At 67.0% G+C, this 16,040-nt stretch overlaps 1 protein-coding gene across 8 annotated transcripts in view; it reads right to left on the bottom strand.

The window, feature by feature from the left end:
• PLXNB2 (plexin B2) overlaps positions 1-16,040 on the bottom strand; it is a 28,017-nt gene that overhangs the window by 11,658 nt on the left and 319 nt on the right. The window contains exons 1-5 of one of the 8 annotated variants that reach the window (XM_043881370.1): positions 15,730-15,745; positions 5,402-5,454; positions 917-2,002; positions 411-593; positions 192-320 (exon numbers count right to left, since the gene is read on the bottom strand). In XM_043881370.1, coding sequence (XP_043737305.1) covers positions 192-320; positions 411-593; positions 917-1,990 — 1,386 coding nt within the window. In that variant the 5' untranslated portion in view covers positions 1,991-2,002; positions 5,402-5,454; positions 15,730-15,745. Of the gene's footprint in view, positions 1-191; positions 321-410; positions 594-916; positions 2,003-4,136; positions 4,251-4,903; positions 4,921-5,401; positions 5,455-8,829; positions 8,848-8,888; positions 9,072-9,105; positions 9,124-15,440; positions 15,457-15,729; positions 15,746-16,040 lie in introns of those variants that run through there. The other 7 variants (XM_043881369.1, XM_043881368.1, XM_043881365.1 and 4 more) reach the window with 7 other exon arrangements.

Below are 16,040 nucleotides of genomic sequence, written 5' to 3'. Positions count from 1 at the left end.
CACTTTGAGCACTGATCCTCTGGTCAGATGGGCCAGAGAGAAACAGAAAGGACAGAAACAGTTTCGAAGGTGGGAAAGGTGCTCAGAGACATTGTCAGGGCCCGAGAAGAGGGCTGGCCCCTCCCACGCCACTCAGCCCCTCTCCAGGCCCTGGACCCCCGAGGGCCCTCCTCCGGGCCCCACGGGCCCACCTTGTCCTGGGTCATGGCGTACAGGCTGGCCCGGTCTGCAGCCAGCACCAGGTCTCTCTTGATTCTCTTGTTGATCTCCACGAGGACGGCGCCGTACTCCGTGGAGCTGCCGTCTGGGGCGAAGTACACCTAGGGCACGAGCGCAGGTACAGGTGAGGGTGGGGGTCTTGTGTGCTGAGGACCCCTCCAGGAGCCGCCTGCCCCAGCCCTGGACCTCACCTTGAGGACCCGGCCATCCGAGGTGCCCAGAAAGGCGATGGTGTGGCCGTTCTCGGTGGTCACGGTCACGGCCGTCAGGTTCAGGCCTCCACGGTGCAGCACGGCCTTGGCCGAGAGGCCGTTGCGGCTGCCCAGCGGGTAGGGCAAGTGCTCCGAGCCACAAGGGAAACTCTCGCTGGCACCCTGCAGACCGTGGCGTCAACACCTGCCTGAGGCCTCTCCCCCACGATGGCCCCCAGCACTCAGGGCCACACACATGCCCCAGAACCAGCCTGGGCACACAAGGCCCCCGCGTGCTCACCGCCCCAAGCCCCCACCCCTGGTGCACCCGACACCTGGGAGAAGCGGCACCCACGTGGGTGTTCACGCTGACCTGCCCGTGGAGACACCACACAGGCACACACGGCCCTCCCACCAGGTGGCATGTGGACACATGTCAAGCAGGGCCACGCACAGACCCACCCACGTGTGGCCCAAGCCCATGTGAGAACTCTGAGGCCACATACCGACACATGGCCGCCACACTGGATGTCGCCGTGGAAGGGCTTGTAGAAGATGTCACGGGCCACCTCGCGCGCACCCGTGTAGCAGGCGTCGCGGTTGGCCTCCATCTTGCGGTGGACCTCGTCCAGCGGGAACAGGCAGAGGCCAGTCCGAGGCCCCCCGCCGCCCCGGCCATCCGTGCTGAAGACTGCGTAGAGCACCCCGTTGGAGCCCGGCCGGTCCACCGAGGCTGCCAGGCAGGTGCCGAAGGGGGGGGCCTGGGCGTCGCCGGGGTCCAGGCAGCTCAGGTCTACCTCTAGGTAGGAGTAGTAGAAGGGGTCCTGCTTGCACATGCGTGCCAGCAGCGTGCGGTTCCGGGCTGGGTGCTTGTCCTGCTGGTTGAAGACGAAGAAGACATAGGGGCCGTCCTCGAAGGCGGCCACGAACTGCTGTGTGTTGGAGGACATGTAGCCGGCCTTGTAGGTGGCGTGATCTGTGTAGGCCTCGAAAGCCTCCCGGCCCTCGGTCCGGTCCAGCAGGCGGGTGCTCACGATGACCCCGTTGTCGTGCGGCCCATTGCCCTTGCCCACGAACAGCAGGCACTCGTCGCCGGGGCCCGCGGCGCTGACCAGCCCCACGGTGGCCACGCTCTCGTCATTGCTGGCCACAAAGGACTTCTCGCCACTGCCATCCTCATAGAAGAGGCGCGTGGAAATGTTGCCCAGGGCGCGCAGGGCGCAGATGCCCTTGAAGAGGCTGCCGCACTCCACCAGGCGGCTCCGGGGAGGATCCAGCAGCAGCAGCTGGTTGACGTTGTCGGTCAGCACGGCCTCATGGCACTGGCTCACCTCGATTGGAGGCGTGCACTTCTTGTTGTCCAGGGCCGGGCCCGTGGCCGCCCGCTGCTCCAGCTGCAGGTCGGCACTCAGCTGGTAGAGCATGTTCACTGCCCCCACGTACACCATGCCTGATGCCTCGTCCACCACCAGGTGGTTCAGCTCCGTCTCGCTGCGGAAGAAGTCTAGCTTGCGGGGCCGCAGGCTCACACTCGTGCCCGCCAGGCCCAGGAGGGTCAGGGCCCAGAGCTGCAGCGCCATTGCCCCCGTACCCTGCAGGAAGAGAGGAGGGTCAGGGCTACCCCGGCCTGGAGGACCCACCCACCCTGTTCCTGATGCTGCCCAGCCGGAGGCCCACTCCCTTACCTGCCTTCCTGCCCCGCTGGCCAGACACACCCACTCTCAACTCCAAGGAGATCGTCTCTCAACCCTCCTCAAGACGACCACCCTGTGACCTAACCTCTCACGGGCCAGGCTACAGCTCCAGGCCTGGGTGTGGCTGGCCGCCCCCAGAGGACTGCGCCCTGGCCTTTGCCCCCAGGTTTCCAGAGAACCTTCAGGCCCACCTCAAGGCAACAGAGCACCTCCTCCAAGAAGTCTCCCGGGCACTCACATTCCATGACCCCACAGCGCAGGTTATCTGAGAGGCACCACCCCCAGACGGCACTCCCCAGAGCACAGACCCGAGCTGACAGGCCCTGAACATGCAAACAGAGGGCCACACACCTGTTCTGCGCCTGACTCTCACCACACAGTGTGATCCGACCAGAAACAGTGGAGCCACTGAGACTGCAGCCCGGCCTGCCTCCCTGACACCGCCCCCCACCCCCCCAGAGCCCACAGCAGTCTAGTCACCCAGCCTGTGCCCTGCTGGGGAGACCCTCAGGTCTCTGAGAGGGGGACCTCAGAGTCAAGAGGGCGGTGCTGCGTGTGGGCTATAGCAGGCCACGTCAGTGTGCGGTATCTACTTGAGCACACGCCCCTGTGTGTGTACGCAGGCCCGTTCACGTGTCCATGTGCATGAGGGCCAAGCTCAGGGTTGCCAACATGCAGGTCTCTCCCGGTTTGGAGTGGTCCAGCACCTCCCCACCTCAGGGACTCTGATTACAATCTTGAGAGTCTCTGCCACCAGCCCCTCAGGCTGCCCTTTCTCAATCTGTGTCCCATCCCTCATCCCTGGACCCCTGACATCTGCCCCGAGGATTTCTGTGCCTGGTAAGACGTTTAGGGCAGCCCCGTCCGTGCCCACAGCGTCAAAGGGAGACAGGGCCCTGGCCTCCCAGACTTCCCACAGCAGCCGCTGCGGCCACCTTCAACACCACTTCCCTGGACACACTCATTCACTCAAGAAATGACTACTTTTGTTCTCTCCTGCGACAGCCCTCCTTGCCTGCCCTGCCCCTGCCTCCTCCGGGAGAAAGAAAGCTAGCTGCTCCGTGGCCAGGGGAGACGTTTCTCTGGGGCACTGGCTTTGGGCAAAGCTGTGTGGACTGGAAAAGTTTGGCTTCCTCTCATGGACCCTGTGACTATTACACAGAAACAAGCCGACTTCCTTCTTTCCCTGGGTCACTAGGAACACCCCCCCCAAAACGGCCAGGCTGTGGCTGCCGCCCCCCCACCCCGCAGCGGCCCTGGGCCACTGGGAAGCCCCCCCCTCCCCCCCTCCCCGGCCAGGTTGTGGTTGGTCTCCATCCCTTTGTTCCCGTCTCCACCACGTCCCCTGGAGGAGGCTTAGCGGAGAAGAACCAGGTGACAAAGCCTGCTCATCCCAGAATCATGGGGGAGCGGGGTGCCGGCGGGTCCCGGCTGGGGAGGGGGCCCCGCGGCGAGACAGCGGCCCCAGGGAGGAGGCCCTGCTCTGAAGCGCTCCCGCCCCGCCCCCGGCCTCCTGAAGAGCTGCTGGGAGAGGAGCCACCCACAGGCCGAAGGGACGATATCGCAGGGGAGACAGCAGGGACCCGGGAAGGGGGCGGAGGTGGCCCAAGAGGAGGCGGAGGGCGGGGCAGCCAGGGTGACCGGGCCGCGCGGAGACCATGGGGCTGGGGAGGAGCGGGAAGATTCCGCAGGCCCGCCCGGAGCACAGGCCCGACCAGCGCACAGTCGGGTCTGGCTCGGCGGGCCGGCGAGCCCGCGCGGGGGAACAGGACGCCCCGGAGGCCCCCCAGACGTGGGGCTGGGCCACCCGCCAGTCCAGGGACGCAAGGGGCCGGGCGCTCGGGCGCCCGCTGGTGCTGCGCTCAGGTCCGGGGGCGGGCGGCCCGGCTGGAGGCCCCGCCCCGCCGCCCCTCCCCAGCCGCCCCGCCCCGCTGGCTGGCAGGTCGCGGCCCAAAGTCCGCTCGGCGGCGCCGCGCGGGCTGGGGCCGCCCAGGGCTTCTGCTGGTCCGCACCCCCGCCCGGCCCCGCTCACCCGCGTCCCCGCGTCGCCGCCGCCGCGACCCCGGCCCCGCTTGGCTTTGGCTCCGGCTGCGGCTCCGGCCACGGCCGGCAGCAGCGGGCGGGGAATGAATGGAATGTTCCCCGAGCCCAGGGAGGGAGCGAGCGGGCGGGCGGGCGGGGGCGGGCCGGCCGGCGGGGGAGGAGCTGCGGCCGGAGCTGAAGCCGGAGCCGCCCCTGGGAGCAGGGCCCCCGGTGTCCAGGCCCCTCTGCCCATCGGCAAGCCCGCGGAGGACTTGAACCCAGAACAAACCGATCGGGCACAACGCCCACTCCCCCATACGCTCTCTCGCCCCCCCCCCCCACCTCGGTCCCAGGAGATGGGAGGGTCACAGAGCCTAAACCGAATGCTCTGGTCGCCTTCTGGTTAGTGCCCAATTGACAGCCCCTGGGGCAGGGGCCCTGGGGCTGCTACACCAGAAGTGCTGGATGAAGGCGCTGTGTGCCCTCACCCAGTGGACCAGATCCTGCTGCTGACTCCCAGGGGCCCAGACGCTGGGCTGTTTCCCCCCACACTGCCCCCCCCACCGCCCGCCCCCCGGAGGCCAGGCCAGACCTGGGCTCCCTGCCAGCCCCAGCAGCCCTCTGCGCGGCGGGCAGAGTGAGCCCCTCTCGAGAGCCCAGGTCGTGCGGTGTCACAGGAGGGGCTGGGACTCCAGGCGGCAGCTCCCTCCACTTCCTGGACAAACAAAAGCCTCAGGTGACCTGCCTGGCCAGGCCCAGGAGCAAAGGGTGACCCACCTGACCAGAAGCCATGCTCGGGCCGCCGCACCGGAGGCGCCAGGCGCAGCCGGCAAAGCTCCCTGCGGCTGGTGTTCCCGGAACGGGCGCTTCCTGTTTTGAAGGCGGCCCGGGACCCCTGCTTGCTCACCGGGGCAGCGGGGATTTCCTCAGGGGCACCAGACGCCTCTTCCTGGCCGAAGTCCGGAGGTGCACTTCCAAGAAGTCCACAGCTCCAGCCTGCTGCCGGCCCGGAAGGCGTCTGGACGTGTGCCCCCCGCTCCAGGCCCGATTCCCAGAAGGCCGCGCTGCAGTCAGTGCCCAGCAGCCCTCCAGGCTCCCTGCAGAGCCCACCCTCCCACGCGATCCTGCCAGTAGCTCCCACAACAGGGCACCTGGTTTTGGGCAGACGTGTGCCCGCTGGGCCTGGCCAGACAAGACCCATGGGGACACCTCACTCTGTCACCGCGTGGCCGTGGCCCCCACTACCTTCCCCAGCTTGCGCTAGCCCCCACTCACCCAGGCTTCAGTGGTCCGGCTCAGTCTCTGCTCCAGGTCGGCATTGAGGTTCTCTAGGAAGCAAAGGAGAGACGGTGGTCTCACGACAAGCCTGGCCCCTGCCTCCACATCTGGGGTGCAAGGAGCAGCCCATGGGGCCCCAGCTGGCCTCTGCTGTCCTGGAGGAAACTCTCAGCCTCCTGCCTCCTCCATCCCATCTTCAGCCCTGCCCAGACACTGGCCTCCCAACCCCCTGCCCAGACACTGGCCTCCCAACCCCCAGCCCAGCACCCCCGTGCACATAGGTCCACTTGGTGTGTATGCCTGCATGCCCCTCCAGCTTCTGCTCAAAAAGGCAGAGAAGGGAATTCCCTGGCTGTGTAGTGGTTAGGGCTCTGCACTTTCATTGATGAGGGGCTGGGTTCAGTCCTCCATTGGGGGAACTAAGATCCTGCAAGGTACATACATTACTTTCATTAAAACTAAAATTGTTTTCTGAAAAACATGCACACACAACTCTGCAATTCTCCTTACTAGATATGTGACTTTGCACAAGTTACTTAAGTTCTCTGAGTCTCATTTCCCCATCTGTGAAGAGAAGACAGCCATAGTGACTAACCCTAGCGGTTTGTAACAACTAAAGGATTTGGGCCTGAAAAGCCTGTCACATTGTAGCACTCAAAAAGCTGCGACTGTATCCTCTCCTTCAGGATAAACACTGCCTGTGTATCACAGGGAGGACCTGGTCAAGGATACTTCTCAGCAGGGAAGTATGTAACCGGAGGACCCTGAGAACCCACGGTGCTGGTGAAGATGGGTGGTCCGTGTGGACCCTGATGGAGCCCAGACCTGTTGAGGACAGCTGTGGTGCAGAATTCCAGGCATCTCCATCCATGGGGGTTGATACAGACACCCAAGAGTTTAATTGAGAAGTTCTAGAAGACTACATCCAAACTGAAAGTCATGGTGAAGCCTTGAGGCAGGGAGGAGGGGGCTAAGACAGTAAAGCAGCTTCATTTGCCACTTTTAGAAAACATTTTTACAAGATTATATTGAGTATGCACATGCTACTGGTCTACTGAATCCCACCCCACCATGGCCACAGACCACTGGCTCCCTGTCTGGCTTACCAGCAGCATGCCCCCAGGCACCTCATTCCTGAGCCAGACAGCCCCCAAATGTGGGGACCAACACTGTGAAGAGGGCCCAGGGCTGGAAGGACCCCCCGCAGGTCTGAGGGAGACCAGCAGGGGCAAGGCCTGTGGGTGGGGGGCACCACACCTGTCACTTGGGGCAGGAAACCCCTCTGGCGTCCTCAGCCCCCAGCTAAGCAGGGAAGGGCTAACCAGAAAGAGGAGCTCAGAGTCCAGGTATGCGGTGAAGGTGCCCAGGCAGCCTTTGTGAAAGGGACAAAGGCCACTCCGCAGGCAAGCTCAGTGCCAAAGCAAAGGGCGTCCGGACGGTGGAGCCTCATGAGAGGGCTGGGCTGGGCCGGGCCTCGAGGCTGAGGCTTAACACGGGGTCCACAGCCCCGGGGCGGAGCATGCAGGCCTGCCTTTGAAGGGACGTCACGCTGGCCTCCGTGTGCCCGGGACCTGCTCCCTCTGCCTGGCATGGCCGAGTCCCCAGCCCCAGCCCTCCACCTGCCCAGGTCCCGGGGCGGGCGGGGGGGTGGTGATTGTGTGCTGGAGGCGAGGCCAAGGGACGCTGACCTCTTCCAAGGGACCCCCTCTTCCTAAGCCCACATACCCAGCCGCCACCTCAGCCCTCGAGGGACCTGCACCAAGGGGCCCACTGTGGCAGACCCCCTCGGACTCTCCTGGAGGCGGTCCTCAGATTTCTCCTCCCGACAGCAGGAGCCCCCAGCCCACACTTCCTTCAGAAGGAAACCTGGACACCTCCCTTCCGCTTGGCCCCCAGCTGCCCCATCATGTCCACCCTGCCTCCAACTGGCAGCCCCTGCTCACTCCTGCCATCTCAGATGAAGGCCCCTTTGCTGAACGCCCACAGGTCTGAGGCCCTGGGTGACCCCCGCCACAGTCTCACACACCCAATGCCGCTGCCCAGTCCCTTTTGACCTGGGTTATACGGGCCATGGACAACATCACACTGCGCCTTAGTTTCGCTGTGAGGTACGCAGGGTGATGACAGAACCAACCCAAGTGTGAGGCCTGGAGGTGTAAGTGAATCTGTGCCTGGAGGAGGGGCTCAGGGTGACACCGCGATGCCACCGTGTCTCTGCTTTTGCCGTCCCCCTGGAAAACGCCTACCCACCCCCCAGAAGCCGGAGACGCCCAGCCTGACCCGGCCCTGCAGGACTGTCGCTCACCCACCATGGCCCACAGTCTTCACTGATGGGCCAGTGAGCAAGGACTAAACACAGGATCTGGCCCGGTGGGCGCCTCCGGGTCTCAGCCCTGTGATCCAGGATGGGGGTGACACACGGCAGAGGAGGCTGAACATGCACGTGCCCCCAGAGCTGGTGCCGAGGCCCCCCTGCACCCAGCGGGCTCCCCAAGGCTCCCCCTTGGGTTCCTTTCTTTTAAGCAGCAGCCTCATGCCCTGCTCCCCCACCAGAAAAATGCAAACAGCAGGTGCTCACTTGGCAGAGCAGGGATCCCACCCCAGGCTAGGGGCCCCTGCAGCCCTGGCCCCCAGGAGGAGGGCCCTGGGGCGCAGGCTGGCCCTCCCGGTCACTATCATCACGCAAAACTGATGCAGGGACGTCTCAGCACTGAGGTCAGAACAACGTAGAACAGCCAGGTCTGCGGGGGGGGCCCTTGGCAGCTGTGGGCTCGGGCAGGGGACCCAGGTTCGGCCGACTGGGAGAAGGGGCTGTTCAGACAGAGGCTCAGGCCCAGGTGGGGACGCTCCGAGATGGTGGGGGCGGGGGTCAGCCTTAGCACCGCGCAGCGGGCACTCGGGACCCCCAGGGCCGAGGGGGGCTGAGGAGTCAACCCCTGGCGGAGCTCGGGGCCGTGAGTCACTCCCCAGACCCTAGGAGGGCCGGGAGGTAGCGGGGGCAGCGGTCCGGCCAGGGCCGCCGCTCCTCCCCCGCCGGGCAGCTGGCGGCGGGGAACCCGCCTGCGTTCCGCTCCCGCGACGAAAATGCAAATCTGCAATTAGCCCGGAGCGCGAAACAAATCAGAGGAAACAAAACCAGCGCTACGCCGGCAAATCTGAGCCTCCGCTGTTTTCAAAACAAGAGCGGGGAGTGGGCGCGCGCTGGGCGGGGTAGTGTCGCGGCACCCGGGCCAGGGCTAGAGGAGCCCCGGCCGGCCCGCCGCGCGCCCCGGGGCCGGGTCAGAGTTCAGTCGGGGAAGCGGGGCGCGGCCCCGATGGGGAGGAGCGGCCCGGTCTTGCAACCCCGGGCGGCCCGGAGCCGGCGCGGCGCCCGCGGACCACCCCTCCCGAGGCCCCGCCCGTGCCCCGCGCCCCCGGGGCCGCACCTGGGCCTCTTAACAGGGCTCCCCGGGGCCCCGGGGCTCGCGGTCGCAGGGAGCCTGACCTCCAGTCGCGATGACGGCAGCGGCGGCGGCCACGTGGTCCCAGGGACCCGTACCCAAGGAGCCTGGCGGGAGTCAGGCTGTCCTCCGTCGGCCAGGGCGCGATGCGCTGCCCCGCCGGCCCCAGGCCCAGGCCCCCGCGATCCGCTGTCGGCCAGTTACCCACCGCGGCCCCAGTGCCGCCTGCGTGACTCCACACCCCACCCCAACCAGACTCACCGGGCAAAGGCCGAGCGATCGGCAGACACCTCCGAGCGGGGGCGGGCCGGGGCCTGGCTGACGTCTAGCAGGAGCCTTGCGTCAGCGCCGGGAGAGCCTCCCGAGGGACCCTCCCAGGTGTAGGGTGTCACCTCCCCCTCCCCACCCGCCCAGCTCCCAGCCGCTCCTCTCCTCCCAGCGGGGGCTGAGGGAGACTGAGCAGCCGCCCCTGCAGCTGGGGCTCTGGGGCCCAGCAGGAAAGTCACCCCTGCCCGGAGGCCAGAGGTCAGAGGCTCAGGACCCAAGGCCAAGGTGAGGAGGTGCAGAGAAGCCCTGGGGCTCTCACTGCTGCCTGCCTGAGGGGTCTCCCGGCCCGCTCCCCACCCCCCCCCACCCCCGATCCTGTGGGCCTCCCCCAAGCTGAGGCCTGAGCCTCCCACTGCAGCCGCCTCCGAGCACCCCTCCGCCTTCGACTGAGGTCACCCTCGCCGGGGTCTTGCGTCCTGCCCTGAACCTCAGGCACCGCTGCGGCTCCCTGGGCAAAGCCCCAGGGTGGGTGCTGCCCTGGGCTGATCCCATGCTGTTGGCCCCAGTCACCGCCTCACCCTGCGGCCGCCTAACCCTGACCCCTTGGAGAGAAGGCTTAGGAGAACACCATTTCAATGAATTGTTGTTATTCAAGAATACAAGCCAGGCGCTGCCAGCAGCCCACAGCCTCCTGGGCCTCCCAGGCCCTCAGTGCAGAAGGTGGGGTTTAGTGGGGCCTGGCGCCCATGCGCTCCACCATGCTGCACTGCCCTCCTCCTGGCGGCCCTCCTGAGTGCCAGCCGCCCATGTCCCACCTGGACTCGGTTGGGCCCTGATTTCCCCTCAGGCTTGCCCACATCCCTCCTCTGCAGAGCCGCGCCCCCCAGAACACCTTGCAGCTTAATGCCTCTGTCAGTTTCCCTGTGCTCACGGGGACCCCCAGATGGGCCCGCAGACCTGCCCCATCTGCTCAGCCTGAAGCCCCCAAGCGCTTGCTGTGTGCCGGGGACAGGGGGACGAGCCTCCTCGCCCCAGGGCCCAGGAGGCCCTGGCCCACAGCGGCCTCAGGCCACACCTGGTGCACGGATGCACGGCGTTGGCACTCAGGCAAGTGTGGAGACCCCCGCCAGTGGGCAGCTGGTCACGGCTGGGCTGAGAGGGACAGGAAGTGGAGGGGTGGTGTGGGCTGGGCTGGCTGGCAGAGGGAGGGCGCTGCAGGGCCTCGAAGCACAGAGGGGTCAGGGAGGGCCCAGCCACCCCGACTCCTGAGGGGCTCCTATGTGAGGCACCGCACCCCCGTCCCCCCAGCAAGCAGGGAGGCTGGAGCTGTGCGGAGGGCGCGGGGCCCGGCACGGCAGGCACAGCCACTGGCACTGATGTCTGATGCCCACCCCCTTTCCAGGCTGGCCCCCGCAGCTGGTGGGGTGCTGCTGGCGGGGCTGCCTGAGGCTCACAGCGGCTACAGCTGGCCCAGGCCAGGCCCGGCCCAGGGCCCCTTCTCAGGCCCTGTGCAGGGGCGGGAGCAAGGCTTGGGGGCGGACGGGTGAGGGCCCAGTGAGCAAGGAGCAGGCAAGGCCTGTAATCTGCCTGTCAGTCTGTCAGCGCCTCGGCGGCCACCCTAACCCCACCTCCTGCATCACGGCCGAACCCCACAATTAGCCTGGGGCACCGCGCCAGGCCGGCGTGCCAGCCACCCCCCACACACCCGTGAGCCCTCTCGTGCAAGCGCACATCTGGGATGCCGAAGGGGGTCCCACCCCTCCGCCCAGGGTGTTTGCGGGACCAAGAGCCCCAGATCCGACCACTTGGGCTGGGGGCGTCTCGGGCAGCCCCAGCTCAGCATTGGCCCAGGGCGCCCAGAAGGGCAGAGAGGCCTGGCGGAACCAGGCAGGCCTGGAGCTGGCCCCGGGGACCATCTGTGGGAAGGGGGCACTGGGCCCTCTGCGCTGGCTGCAGGGGCCGCGGGGTCGGGGCCTCGTAGGGCTGGAGGGTCTGGAGTCCAGGCTGCGGGGGGGGGGGGGGCAGTGGACCGGCCCAGGGTCAGGCTCTGGCAGGGCAGAGGCACCGGGAGTTTCCAGCGAGGAAACGCCCCAGCTCAGGCTGAGGCTGGGTGCTGAGGGGGACTCCGCAGGTGCCAGGGAGCAGCGGGGCAGCCAGGACTCGGGGGGGGGGGGGGGAGGCACCAGGCCTCCCTGTGACAGCACACCCTGGAAGTGGCCCCCAGCCTCTGGGGCGAGGCCCCGCACCCACCTGGCTCAGGGCTGGCTTGGTTCGGCCTGGAGCTGCCACCCACAGGGCCGGGGCCAAGGGTCCCTGCGGGAAGCGTTGCCAGGTCTCCCCCTCTGGCTCCTCCTTGGCCACCCGTCCCTCATCCTGACCTCCCTCCCTGGGTCCTGAGATGGCCACAGTGGCCCCCAGATCCGGCCTGACGCCAGGACGGGGGAGGTCCCGCCCCTCACATCCCCCGGCCAGCCTGGGGAAAGACTCGAAGGCTGAGGGGGAGCTGGGGGCCACGCAGGGCCCCTCACTGCGACCAGCTGCCCTCGCCCCTGCCACCTCGCCCAGGGAGGCTTGACTGCTTCTCCCACCGCGGGGTGCACGCAGGGCAGCGGCCACCTTCCCGGGGTGGGCATTGGCTTCCCGCAGCAGCGTCCTGGGCTCGGCCCTTCTCCAAAGCAGGCCTGGCTCTAAAATAGCCCGGGGAGAGGGTGGGGGCAGGACCCCACACTCAGGCCGGAGCCCACAGCGCTTAGTGGTCCAGGAACTCACCCCCGGGGCCCCGCCAGCCCTTCCCAGCCCCTCCATCTCGCCACTCCTCCTCCAGGATGGACCCTCGGGTCCCACCTGTCAGGGCTGCTCCGGGGCCCCTCCGGCAGCCAAGGACCCAGGCTGCATGTCCGGCTGCGACCGCCGACTCCTGGAGACCCCTCAGCCTTCAGCGGCCAGCTTGGGACTGGGCAGGGGGCCTGGAGGAAGCCGAAGGGGCCCCACGGCCAAGCCCCCATCAGCCCAGCGCCTGTGCCCTGCAAGGCAGCAGGCTGGCCCAGCGGCCCCAGACGAGGGCAGAAGGCCAGCGGCCAGACTGTCCCTGCCTTGGGGGCAGAGGGCCCTGCCCCTGTGCTGTGTTGACACAGGTGGCCCTCTGCAGAGCTGACATCAAACTTCTTTCCTCTTTCTTCCTCTTCCTGAGCAGGGGCTTGAGCTGGCCCCACGTCAGGCACAGAGGTCTGAGCTCAGCGCGGTGCCCCTCCTCCCGGGCCCCCAGGGGAACCGCTGGCCACCTGCGCCGAGCAGCCACGTCTCCACACCCGGAAGAGTCAAGTCTGGGGCGGGGCTGATGCCAGCACCGGGGTCAGAACCTGGGTGACACCCAAAGACCTCACTCGCTCCCCCCGTGCCCAGGCCCGGCCTGCATGCGAGACAATTTTAGAGGATGGGCCCGGTTTCAGAGGTCTCATGATCTCAGGGGCTGAGGACGTGGGCACCAGGCCGACCCTCTCCCAGGTGCCCCGCCCCATCCCAGGAGCGCACCTCCTCTGCCCAGCCCACAGGGTGGAGAGTTGCCAGTGGTGGGGAGCCGGTCTCTGAGTGAGGTGGCCCGGAGCTGCAGAGGGGCACCAGAGAGGCCCAGAGGGCAGAAAACAGGACCCCAGTGCCAGGGGAGGGGGCAGCCCTGGGCTCCTCCCTGGGACCAGAGGGGCAGGCCTGCGGGTGTGCCCACGGTCACTCTGGGCTCCACCTACTGTCACGGGTGTGTGAATACTACAGACGCGAACCGAGTTAGGATGCACTGGCTTCGGCGCTGCGGGCAGGACAGCAGGCCCTGCCCTGCCCTTCAGACGAGCAGCTGTGCCCTGGTCTGGCTGGGGGGCCCAGGAGAGGGCAGGGCTCCTGCCTGGTCAGCTGGGGGACCGAGGTCCTCAAAGCCTCAGGGACAGAGAGGAGCAGAAACCCACAAGAGGATATGAAATCAGGGAAGGGAAAAACCACAAAGGGGCCACATGCGGCAGGGGGAGAAGAGGGAAATGGAGTGCCTCTCCCAGCCCCGCGCACCCCGGTGTCCCCCACCAATTACGGGCCACCAGCAGCCCAGTCCGTCCTGTAATTTGAAACCAAAGATGTTTAAAGGCCCCACCCACCTCACCCCAAACAGAAATAGCCATTAGCCTCAGGGGGAGGGACTCGTCCAGCCCCCACAAGAACTAGAGACTGGCCCCTGTGAAACTGCGCCCACCTCAGCGAGCCAGCTCGAGGCTGGAAGACCAGCCCGCTTCGGCTTTCGACAGGTCTGATGGCTCCTTTCCTCCCCTGACTGCTTCCCACACCCTTGTCTGGAACAGGCTCTGGACACAAGAGGGTCTCAGCAGAGAGGAAAAGCCTGTCCCCCCACACAGGAAGCCAAGGCAGGAGGCTGTGCCTGTTGTGGCAGAAAAAAGGCCCAAGACCTGACATGAGTGAGGACTCCCTGCTCGCAGGACAGCTCCGGGACGGAGGGCCTGGTGTCGCAGCGCGGATCTGCCCGGACCAGGCCAGGGGCCACGTGGGGAGGCGCCGAAGCCACAGCCAGTCCCACGCCCAGTGTCCCCGAGCACCACCAGCTTGGCCCCTGCAATGTGAGTCCAAAGCAGGGAAGAGAGCACGATGCTCCAGGAACGGCCCAGGTCCCAGGACGGCTCACGGCCGGTAACCAAGCTGTCCCGGGGGCGGAAGGGCATATGCCATATGGAACTTCCCCAGGCTGCCGCCCCCCGCCAGCCTTCCAATCCAATCTCTTCTGCTTCACTCGCCTGGGCTGTGGCCAGGCCCCTGGGCTGAAGTCCTCCAGCCCAGCTGCTTGCTTTGCCTCCCAGTATGGACTCTCCAGGGGCTGCTGGGGGTGCGGCTGCAGGCAAGCCCACAGGGACCCTGCAGGCCACGTGAAGGGCAGCAGCCCAGTCAGCTCCTGGCGGGCCCCTCCCCTGGGGCACCCCTCCCCTGGGACGGACTGACAGGTGGGGACATGGGGGCGGGGGCCAGGAGGTCGGAGGGGCTTTAGGCAAGGGTGCCCCCTCACTGCTGGTCGGTGGGCCAGTCAGGAGGCGGGATAATGGTCAGAGATCTGGCCCTGGGGAACCCCAGCGCTCCACCCGCTCCAGGCAGCCCAGGTCACGGCCCTGCCTGCCCCGCCACCCGGGACACACTGCACCAGCGCCAGGTGTGAGTAACAAGCCCAAGGTGTGTCCCTGAACAGGGTGCGGGAGGCAGCCTCACAGGGCCCGGGGCCGCGGTGCTGAGCCCTCCAGAGGTGGGGGGGGGGGTGGTCTCCTGGCGGGGTCGCTGCCCCGGGGCCCTGAGACCAGAGGCCCGGGACCCCTCCTGGCCCATGGCCTCCCCCAGAGAACCCGGGCGCACCCCAGGCTGGCTTGGCGGGCCTGCTGGGGCGTTCTCCAGGCCGGGGTGACTCAGCCCCTCCCACCCCGCCCCCGACCGGCCGAGCAGCCGCGGAAGGTGCTGGAGCTGCCCAGACTTGCCTGTCCCCTCCCTCCTGGGGCTCTCAGCCCACGGCCCCGGAAGTGGATCTCTCTCCCACGGCTGCAGCCTCCCCCCTTGGGGTGGCTGGACAAGGCTGGATAATCCAAAATAATTCCTTCTTGGCAGGCGGCCGGCGGGGGGTGGGGGACTTGAATTCCAAACCCTTGTTTTTCTCTGCAACTTCCCTCCTCTCTTGGGGAGAGGAGCCCCGGGCCAGACCTCAAGCCTCCCCCACCGTCAGATGAAAGTGGGCCACCAATAGGTGTGTTGGGAAGAGGTGACAAGCTCAGATCTGCTGAAACCACCTGCTTGTTTTCAGTCTTCTCCGGGAATTCCTAAAAGCTGACACGCCACAAAACATCCTCAGCAGCTCGGCCAGGCCGACGCTGACCGTGCCCTCCTAGGGACCCTCGCCTCAGAGCAGAGGACCGGCAGCCCCTGCCTCAGCTGTTCAACTCTGGGGCTCCCTGCCCTATGCCAGGGTAACATCCAAGTATGGGGTCGGGCTGGGCCCCCACCTCTGGGGGCCTTGTTCTCCCGTCTCCCAGGGCCCAGCCTGGACGTGTGGGGGGACACAGGGGGTGAGGTTAAGCGTGAAAGGGGCTCCCCAGGGCAGGCTCAGGCCCAGAGGGCCCTCCAAGCTTCAGAACATTCCACTGGCTTTGGGGTCGAGCTTCACCCTCAGTCCTGACCCCCCACCACAGCCCCAGAGCCCATCGAGACCCCTTCCTTTCTCCAGGTTGGCTGGGAAGAGGAGCCCAGTGACGTGGCAGGAAACTCTGAAGCCCTTGAGCTCAAGGACCCTCCTCAAATCTTACAGGCAACCTGAGCACAGAATGGTGGGAAAGGCCCATCTAGGAGGGCTTCCCGCAGGCGGAGGCACATAGAGTGGCAGGGTCCCGGCAGTGAGTACAGAGACTTTCTGGGTCCCAGAGTGTCCACCCAAACATCAAGACAACAAGCACCAGGAACCGCGGGGGCCGGCGGCACGGTGAAGCAGCTGGGGCGCCAGGCCGCCCTCCTCCCAACCCGGAACCTGCACCCGCCTTCCACCCAGGCAGGTGCAGACAGGGGCGCCCAGGTGGCCCTGTCTCATGCCCTCCTCACCAGGCCCGGGGGCGTGGGAGCCGCTAAGGTCTGACCGCGGGCCCAGCCCCTGGGGAGAGCTCCGGCTCTGCCACTCGGGAACGAGGCTGGGTGGGCGCGGGCCTGGAACTCTTGCACAGCCAGGGCCGACCTCCGCCCTGTGCACGGATCTCGGTGATCGGAGGGCTGGGGGGGCAGGAGCACGGAGTGTCGGGAACCACAGCAGCTCCGGAGGGGCGCGGGCTGCGGGAGAGGGCGCGGCGCCCAGCTTGCGACCCTCGGCCCGGCCGCCCCCGGCGCCGCGGGCCTCGCCCACCGCCTGAAAGAGCGCG

This window comes from Cervus elaphus, chromosome 22, assembly GCF_910594005.1.
Source record: "Cervus elaphus chromosome 22, mCerEla1.1, whole genome shotgun sequence".
NCBI lineage: Eukaryota > Metazoa > Chordata > Mammalia > Artiodactyla > Cervidae > Cervus > Cervus elaphus.
This window is presented reverse-complemented; position numbering and strand designations above follow the sequence as displayed.